This window comes from Cibotium barometz, chromosome 30, assembly GCF_041138505.1.
Source record: "Cibotium barometz isolate CiBa-2024 chromosome 30, ASM4113850v1, whole genome shotgun sequence".
Taxonomy (NCBI): domain Eukaryota; kingdom Viridiplantae; phylum Streptophyta; class Polypodiopsida; order Cyatheales; family Cibotiaceae; genus Cibotium; species Cibotium barometz.
In genome coordinates this window covers 44,369,874-44,380,131 of record NC_141075.1, presented here as the reverse complement: position 1 = coordinate 44,380,131, position 10,258 = coordinate 44,369,874, and the positions used below count along the sequence as shown (strand labels likewise).

The 10,258-nt window shown below is 42.3% G+C and overlaps 1 protein-coding gene across 2 annotated transcripts; it reads left to right on the top strand.

The window, feature by feature from the left end:
- Positions 1–222: 222 nt before the first annotated feature.
- Positions 223–2,753, top strand: LOC147621535 (uncharacterized). 2 transcript variants are annotated; one of them, XM_086824302.1, is made up of 2 exons: positions 223–2,153; positions 2,286–2,753. In XM_086824302.1, the coding sequence occupies exons 1-2, from the start codon at positions 578–580 to the stop codon at positions 2,351–2,353; spliced, it is 1,644 nt and encodes a 547-aa protein (XP_086680428.1). In that variant the 5' UTR covers positions 223–577; the 3' UTR covers positions 2,354–2,753. The 2 variants fall into 2 exon arrangements, with proteins under 2 accessions (XP_086680428.1, XP_086680427.1); XM_086824301.1 differs by having other exon boundaries at positions 228–2,413; positions 2,512–2,753.
- The last annotated feature ends 7,505 nt before the right edge of the window (positions 2,754–10,258 follow it).

Sequence of the window (10,258 nt, the reverse complement as noted above, 5' to 3'; positions counted from 1 at the left end):
GATTGATCCAAGCTAGCTCAACATATGGCAATGCCAGAGCATAAGGAACACACCTGAATGCTCAATGCACGCGCATGTGTGTGTGTGTGCGCGAGAGAGAGAGAGAGAGAGAGAGAGAGAGAGAGTATCTCAAGTCTTTTACCATAGCGTGTAAGAGAGAGAGGGGCCTAGCATTCTCACATCATTAATCTTGAGTGATATGCCTAATGAGAGATTAGGAGTTACTAATAATAGGGATTATTAAGGGTGTGTTGGTTCGCATTTCATCTTCTTCTTCGTCCTGTCGGCAAACTCATCAGTCCTCATGTCTGCCTCCTTGCCGCTGTCACTTATTTCTTGTAGGGTTTTTTCTACCTCTGTGTAAGGGCCTCTCTGTGAGTGCCACATCTTTCTTTCAGGGTTAGGCGTGCCTTCGTTGCGCAGGCTTCTCTGTGTCTTCCTCTGTCGTTTTAGGGTTTTCTGCCCCATAGCCGATTAGGCTGCGCTATCTCTGCGCCGTAGCCGATTGGGGTTAATTTGACTTTCTTAACCTGTTGGTACGTTTCCTTCTGCCTCTTAGGTTTGTTTTGCCTTGACAATGGAGGATTCTCAGCCTCCCCCCTCCACCCAAGCCCCCGAAACTTCTCTCCGTGAGCATTGGTGTCATCAGTGCAACGCTGAGATCGCAGCTGAACCCGCGGCTAGTGGCGCAGAGGGAGACTTGATCTGTCCTGACTGCGGCGGGGGCTTCATCGAGGCCATGGACACGGCGCGGGCACTGGCAGATGTCCGCCGAGCCGTTCGGAGGCACCAGCGCAGGCAACAACGGCCTCCCAGCAGCAGCAGAGCCTCAGCAAGAAGAGTTTTTGCTGGGGTGGAGGCGACGGCAGAAGAAGAAGACATGGATGATGCTTCTCCTCGACAGGTATTGAGATTACTGCGTTTTTTAGCTCGTACTGCTAGAAATTCGCCGCCTTCAATGTCTTCTAGGTCATCAGATGTTCCTGCAAGTGATAGAATTCATGACTCAGCACATGAATCAAATGAGTCTGATGGAGATGGCATGTCCCATGAACTTCATGGACATGGAGTGCCGCATGAATCTCGTGGAATTGACATGCCCCATCCTCCTCCTGCATCTTCCTTGGCTATTGAAGAACCGGGTGAAAGCGCTGAGGAGGGCTCCATCATTTTACATGGAGATGAAGATGATGTGGATGAGGATGATGAAGAGAGTGATTCTGATGCAGAGGTAGGGCTACTTGAGCTCAGTGACTGGGATTCTTTTGAAGAGGAGGATGAAGATGAATGGGAAGAAGTTGAATATAATGAAGCTGATCTTGTAGTCCGCTTTCTTGAAGCTGTTGATGATGGTGTTGAAGGTGAAGTCGAAGTCACAGGGGAAGATAGGGAGCAGGAGGATGAAGAGGGTCCCGTAGGTGAAGGTGAGGGATCACAAATCAACGCCCCTTCTGAGAACAATCGTGTGCGCTCTCAAAATCTTCTTCCTCGTAACCTGCGTCATAGATTGCAGGCCATTCGGAGGAACTTGGAGAATTTCAATGCTGAGATCCGACTCGAAAGCCCTGAAGTTGACACTTACATTGGTAACCCGGGAGATTATGTGGATGCCCGAGGCTTTGAGGAGCTTCTCCAGCAGCTTATAGACACAGATAACTCTCGAAGGGGTGCTCCTCCAGCAGCTAAGTCAGTAATCGAAGGTCTTCCTTCAGTCTGTATACAACAAGAGAACCTGGAGAATGGTTCTGCCTTGTGTGCTATCTGTAAAGACGTGGTTGCACTTGATGAGCCTGCCAAGCAACTCCCGTGTCTTCATCTTTATCACAGTACATGCATACTTCCTTGGCTCAGCGCTCGGAATTCATGTCCTGTGTGTAGATATGAGCTGCCTACAGATGATCCTGATTATGAAGAGCAGAAAAGAAGTCAGAGCATGCATCAAGCTGGAGCAGAAACTGGTGAAATCAACAGTAGCTCCACCACATCTCTTGAGGCTGGAGGTGAAGTATCAGGCACTGAAGGAAATGCTAATGGTGATACGGTTCGGACAGAAACAATGGAATTGTTTTCAGAATCAATCAAGAAGGAGATTGAAGATGGAATCGAGTTGGGTGGTTGCTCGAGGGAGGACCGGTTTGGAAATGAAGGCAATGGTAATGAGAAAAGCTCTCTGATTGAGATGATAGCAGGTCCCTTGTTCAGTGTTGTGGGTTTGGTTGTGGTATCATGTTTAGGAAACCTTTTTCTAGGCAGCAGTTCTCAAAAGCGGCCTGGACTTGCGTTAGGTAATCAAGTTGGAAGGCTGAAAGAGGTGCAGAATTACAAGCCTTGGTGGATGCGCCTATTTGGCTGAAAGTGTTTTTGGATGAGGTTTCAATACTGGGCTTCCAGTGGTACTTGTTTTCTGGAAGTGGTGAGCTTATGTGTTTGCTGCAATGCCAGTCCGTGTTTGTTTATGATCCAAGGCATGGAACACTTTTCAGTCTTCTAATTTTAATAAGCTTTTTGCAGAAATCAGTCACTGTGTTTGCAGGCTGTTGCTATTTGTAACAGAAATTTTTTCATTACAACCTTCAGCCTCTTCATGCCACTCACAAGTTGTGGCTGAGGACTAATCATGGCATGGTCGCTATGGGATGCACATCTGGAATATCAACTTGTATCTGCCCCTAGGTAACCCATATATATTGTGAATAATGCAATATGCAGTAAATTGACATATAGTTGCTTTTAAAGTACAGCTGACTTTCTAATGTTTGGGTCAGGCTGGCCATCCGTATGTGGTCTTTCTTTTTTGTGTGTGGGGGGCGGGGGCGTTTTGGCATTTATGGGGTCTTACAATGCAGTTATCATGTAACTTAGTCTTTCAGGCATTTGTTGCATGAGTTGCACCCTCACTTTTTTTGAATTGCAGGATTGATTGAGGTGTATTTTGAAGGTGTGGGGTGTTGTCTAGCTATCCTTTTCTATTGCATTATTTTGGGGTGTGTTGTCTAGCTATCTTTTTCTATTGCATTACTGTTGCAATGTAGTGGCCAGCATGCTGGGTCTTTCATGGCCTGGTGCATGTTATTTCATGTTAATGATGGAAGTTCTCTCAGTAAGGCGAGTGACCCCGGACTAGGCTGTTTGAGCAGGTTGTGTCTGAGACATAGGCTCTTGAAGTTAGTTGAGTTTAGGGACGCATCTCTAAAGAGATGCTTGATTAGTATTGGTCTAAGCAGCTTTGCTTAAGTAATGAGAAAAGGTGGATGTGTGTCTAGAAAATAGATTGGTTCAATAGCGGCTTGTCTTTGGTTTTGTGAAATTAGATTTACGTTACTGCTATATTTGTGGCAGATTGAAATTGTGACTGTCTAATGTTTAGTTCATGTTTTTTTATAAATTTAAGTAAATAACCAGCAGCACTGGTTTCACTTGGTTAAAACAGTACTGTAAATTTGTTTGCTCAGGATCCAATTGCAAGGAAGAGTCCAGCATTGATAGCTCTGTGAGGGCTTTTATGAGAGAGAATTGGGAGATGGGAATTTTTGAGTTTGTCTGCAATCTTGCTTACAAAGGGATTGTGGTGTTTATGAAGGTGCTCTGAATTTTACTTGTGGTTTTTGTATTTTATCATATAGTGTAGATCAGCGTATATCCCTCGTGGCCTGTGTTCCTCAGGTTTTGGTGCATTACCATTCAAGCAAGTGCTGAGGTTTTGGTACGTTTATCACGTAGTGCAGACAGTTGTCCTCTTGATAGTTGTGTGGCTATCCTAGCGTGATGTGGGCTTCACCGTCCTTGCCTTTCATGTGTCTCTTTAACTAATGAACAAAGAACTTAGCGCATGCACACACCCACTTAACGCAGGCATGCACTTACCCGTGCACACTCTTTTAAAAAAAAAAAATTTATAGCACAAACATTCACTATTTTATCTTATATTAGATAATCCTCAAAACGAGAGGTTCTCATTAAAGTCCATCCAAAAATAGTGGAAAAACATATTGTAGTTTTGTTGATCATCTGTTGTAGTAAATATACTTGTCGATCTGAGGTTGTGCAAACCTCTCATAAATATGATCCAGCCATATTGTCGATATAGCCCAATATCTCTCCCAGCCAAAGAAAAAGCCATAGAAAAGAGTGCATTCTTGCAATTTGGAAGGATATCTCCAAATATTTAGAACATTTTTCCAAATGTCACTCCAAGGAGTCATTCTCTCATATCCAAAGATAGATGATTAAAAAAACTCTCGTGTTAGTGCAAGCCCTTTATCCATGGTTGTGGAGGTAGTAATCTATATGCCCTCGTCGTTAGTAGTCTGGAAGAGTGGGGGCAGCTTGGGACTTTTCCTTATACATGACCTACCAAGATATCCCAATAGGAAAGATTCCAATGCCCAAATGAATCAACCTTGTAACACATAGACATTGCAACTAGCATCCATGCTTATGGTTGTCCTTGCTATATGAAAGTTATCATCATGGTCCTTTTGTGAGCCAATACATGGTAATGCACATTTAAGATATTCAGCTCACCATGCATTTGAGGGTTGCAAACATGCTCCATTTTCAATAGCCTCAAAGCCTTCTTATTAGAGCTAGTTTTACATAATAGTTCCATTATTGATGACATGAATGTGTCAATCGATTTTTTGTCCCAAATCAACAACGGCAAGAAGAATTGTATGTAAGCCATTACGATGGATTGTACTGTTTGCAGCTTGACATGCAAAGGCCATGTAGACAAGTGCAAGTAATCAACCTTTTGTTTGACTTTTGTGAGCACCCATGCAACTACTTCTTTGAAAGATATTTTCCAACCCAAAGGGTATTCCAGATGCCTAATGATTTGGCTTGGGGGTAGTATATCTCATGGCTAGAATATACTATACCAATCCGCCTGTTTTAGTGGTAACAATTTCGACTTTCTAAAGTTGATTTTTAGTCTCGTTGCTATCGCAAATAATTGCAAACATCCATAATCAATGTTGAATCTCTTAGAGTATTTATTGGGAAGAAAAAAGAGTCATTGATATATGCTTGTGCAACTATTGATGACCTGTTTGGCCATCTAATTTTCCTTCCCGAGTAAGAATATCCATATACATCAGTAGAGGATGACTGACAATTGCATACAACATTGCACTTAGTGGGTAGCCCTGCCTAAATGATTTTTCTAAAGTCTAGAGTGATGATAATTCCATCTAGTTGTGCTGCTTACATACATACGAGTAGATGACTTTTGTCATTTTCGGACCAAACCCTAGACGTTTCATGGTGGTAGCAATGAAGTTCCAATGCATTGTATAAAATGCTTTGGCAATGTCTACCTGTAGTAACAATACCTCCTCACCAATATATTTAGCATATTCCATTCCCACATACGCATTACATATATTGTCTATTATTTGTTATCTAGGAATGAATCCATATTGAGTGTAGGATGCAATCCTTTGTTAAGCACATTCGCTATTCTATTGGAGATCATCTTTGTCTTACCAATTTGTATAGCATTGGCATTAAAGTGATAGGTCTCCAATCAACCAAATTTAGGCATACATTCTTTTTCGGAAACAATTTGACAACGCCCTCTTGCGAGGAAGCAGGCATCACTCTTTGTACCCATGTAACATTTATCATTGCAATAAAATGTCTTCCATTTCCTCTCGAAAATGTTGAAAAAAATCCACAATCAATCCATCCCATCTTGGAGATTTCCACTTACCCTATCTTGCAAGAGCACTTTGCAATTCCATGTTCGTGAAAGGGGATTCCGACTATGCAACTTCTTGTTGATTAAGAATTGGTGTCACATTTTTAAGCATCCTTCAACACTTCTCGCGAGAAGTGCCTTGGTGAAGCAAAGACTAATTGGAAATGTGCCACACATTTCCTTTCAAGATCATTTACATCATTGGTCCACTGACCATCAGGCTTTTGCACGCGATGTTGTATGCTTTGCTTATGTCTCTTAGTATGCAAGCTTTTGAAAAATGTTTGGATGAGAATCCTTTATCTAGTGAAGGCTATTGCCTAGCTCATATTTGCCATTTTTTCAATTTCCTCTCATTGTTGCAATCTATCATAGATCGTGCATTTAAAAACTTTTCTTCTTCCTCGTGGTTCAATTGCCTTGTCTGTGCAACCTCATACAATGCCTACACATCTACTTTGTAGCGGTTTATTTCCTTTCTTTGCCGCCCTATATATCAATTGCCATATTTTATAATGATAGATTGCATCCTTCTGGCAAAGTTTCTCCATGCTAAGTCCAAATCATAGCACGCATCTTCTCTAAGTAATGCAATGATTTTGTACACCTTTTCTTGATAAGTATCATGTGTTAGGTGGGAGTTATTGAGTATACACAGTCTTTTACATGGTAGTCTTGCATTGTCCATAGCAATTTCAAAATGCATTCCTAGCCATAATGGATAATGATCCGATAATTGTGAGGTATAATCCACCCATATCTTTGCAGTGCTCGGATCCCCATTGTGTACATTTAACATATAGCATCTATCAAGCCTCACTTGATACTCTGATTTAGCATTATGCTAATTCACATTCCACATATCCATTGCTACAGTGTCTCTAATAAATGTTTGCCAAGCTGCTTTTTCTTTTGCAACCATGTGTGAATTCTTAGATGTGTTATCTTGCACCGATGGAGAGTTATTGAAGTCTCCTAACACAAATGTATTTGTCAACCACGGATAGACAACTAGCCTTCTCCAAAGTTCTGTCCTTTTAGCTGACACTATCGGTGCATATACACATGCAAATTCATACATCTGTTCATTCACCATACACTGAAGCACAATGTATCTACCAAGAGGATCATTATAGGCAAGCATTGGCCTCAAAGCTTTCCATATCATTATGCATGTGCCTGAATAATCAACTGTTCCTGCATAAGATATAGTAAATCCTCTAAAATAACCTAGTTTTCCAGCAAAAGCGTGTTCATCATGTTCTTGTAAGCAAACCACGTCCAGATTTCCTGAAGGAACATGATTTCAAAGTAGCCTCCATTTATTAGGATCAGATAAATCCTATACATCATATGTTACATATTTACATGGTGTCATTTCCATCATGCATCTTGCATATAATCATTTGCTAATACCAAATCTGTCTGTAGCTCTCCATGCATTTGTTGCAACTATCCCATCCCTCCCTTCAATGCATTGAACCAATTCATGCATGTACATGTGGTTGATTCGCTCGACCTAGAGGCCATAGATGTTTTATCCCAGTGCCTTGCAATCAGTGGCTTATTTTTTAAGACCACAATTTTTCATTTGGTGTTATCCAACCATCAGTATTTTTCAAGCATTTGGTGTTATCCAACCATCAGTAGGTTTTCTTTGGTTGATTTGTTTTTTTATACATTACTTTTATTTTTTGCTTAGTTTCATTGCTTTTCCTTTATTTTGTGCCATACTTTGTTTCACATTTATATTTACCACATTTACAATTGGTATTTGTTTTGGCAATTTTGCACCAATGGAGGAGGGATTGAGTTCTAAGGGGGTTGCAATTTCAGTGTTGGCGCATTTAGATGAAAAATGCCCAAATTTCTGACATTTAAAACATGACCCAACAAAAAGAGACCAGCTTTATTCATATGGCTTTTCCCCCATGGGAACATTAACAATCTCAATTTCAATGCTTTCAAGTGTTGGCACATCTGTATCCTAGAGTACACATAATTTATTTCTATTGCCCATGCTTCTAGGTGCACACACTACTTTTCCCAAAGCCTGAGCTATTTGCGGGGCAGCGCATCCTGTAGATCAATGGGGAAATCCACCACCTCAACCCATACCGGGCATTGATGCTTTAGCAACCCTTGATAATCAACACTAGGTACCTATGGTAGTACATGCACCATTTTCTTGGCGTAAAAGAGAGGTGCAATCTCAAACAACTTTTGATTTGCCTCTACTGAGTTAAGTAGGCTGAGAATCCTCTTGTTGCATCATGTTAAACTCCATCCACTAATGAATATCCCTCGCCTGAGGGCATATATCTCGAGAAAACCAATATTGCAACTTGCTGTGAAATTTCCTCACTTTAGGCATTATGGTTTCTCTCTGCACCAGCATTTTCACAAGACGGTTTTGCCTTGCTCCACTTGTTCTGTGCCAATTCATAATCTTTGTGCAGAACATCATATAGAAATTGAATTTTCGGATTCTCTACAAGTTTGGCTCATTTTGCTTATGTTTCCTTGGGATCAAAATATACAATTGCTCAGCAGAACCCATCTCTGTACAGTGTCACTGAGACACACATGCACGCACAGAAACCCGTTAAAATCTGTGCTTCCTTTCCCTGCAAAAACTGCAAGGATTTTCTGGCTACAGTCACTGAGACTCACATGCACACACAGAAACCTGGTAAAATATGTGCCTCCTTTCCCTGCAAAAACTACAAGGATTTTCTAGCTATGGACACACTGTGTAGACTCCTGCAAACCTGCAACAAATTTCTGGCGATGGAAAGCTGTGAGATCAACAGCCAAGGGATGGCTCAAACGGGAAGCCAGGAAAGCATATTGGTGAAGACTGTTAGGTTAGGTGAAGCGTTTTCACATGAATATTCTTTGAGGGAGGAAACCTAGCGATGGTGAAGACGCTACGCAACACAGTCACACACACGCGTGCATGTGATTGCATGCAGCTGCACAGAGTTCTCTTGCACGGACGCTCGATAGGTTCTCTCTGATGATCGACAGGATCTCGCTCAATAGGTTCTCTCTGACGTGCTCGATAGGATCTGGCTTGATAGGTTCTCTCTGACGGCTCGTGATATGATGTCACCCTCTCACACACAAACACACGCGCACACTTCTCATCTATTAAAAAACTCACTTGAAATTGGATACCTTTATATATATATATATATATATATGTATATCTCTATCCTACAAACACACACACACATACACTCGCACATTTCTCACTTTAGTAAATCTCTTATTATTGGTATGAAAGCTTTGGTGGAAGATTCACATAACCACCCATTAGTTCGGATCCATTCACATAAGGGCGTCTGCCTAATAATAAACTAAACCTAATCTACAGCATGTGATATTTACTCGAACGACATGGCATTCATCCCTGCTGAGATGGCTATGGTTTATGACCCTACAAAAGTGTTGAGCGTTGGCTGGTTATGGTTTATGACTCTGCAAACGTGTTGGAGCTCAACGACTGTCAGCTTCATGCGGCTGTACCTATATAAACTGGTGCAAGGTGAGTGCTTATACACTCACTTAGCCCGTGTCCCCAGTAAGTATGTGACTAGAATACCTGTAGAGATCCTGTAAATCTGAATGGGAAGGAGTTATGTCCCTGGAAGCACCACTGTCTAGAATCCACTCTCGAGTATCCGTAGAGCGGAGAGTCCTCCAACCTCCTCCTTGCCCGAAGAAAATGAAACATCGGTGTCTATCACCTCTAGGTGCACAAAAGCTAGAGTCTTCACGGTTGCTGCTGCTGAGGATTCTGCACCCTTCTCGGTGCTCCGCTTGGGACACTGCCTCCAATAGTGGCCTTTCTCGCCACAATCATTACAGGTCCTCTCTGCCTTTAGTTTCTCGCGGTCTAAGTCAGACATCTTCTCAGAAGACTTCTCCGGTGAAGCCTTTCCTTTGCCCTTGTTGTTACGACCTTTCGACCATTGGCCAGTTAAGGCCTCCGAACCTCCGCCCTGTGTGGAGGGTTCGTGAATCTTTCCTCCTGGTCCAAGACCATGGGCACAAGCTCCTCCCATGTGATGGTGCTGAGCCTACCACTGGTAATCAAAGAAGAGTAGAACGCTGAGTACTGAGAGGGTAAATGCGACAGCAATGTGATGGCCATATCCTCCGATGATATCTCCTTCCCAACCTGAAGAACTTCCTGCTGAAGAGCCTGCAGCTTGTTAATGTGCTCCCACATCGTCGATGACTTTGCAGGATTCATAACCCGCATATGTACTTCCAAGGAAATCCTCATGGGCGATACCCTGTTATAGAGAGAAGCCAAATGCTGCTCTGGCCAGCGTCATATGCTTGATATGATTGATAACCTGCGGTGTGCAGTTGAGGAAGATGAAAGAACGGACCCGTAGCATTGACACGATCCCACAATTGTGCTTGTGCCTTGCGTTCCTTCTGAATCAAGGGTCACTCCCTTTTCTCTAACTTCGGTCGTGGAACCCCAACAACAATGAAATCAGCAAGGTCGTAAGACTCCAAAAAAGATTCCATCATTACCTT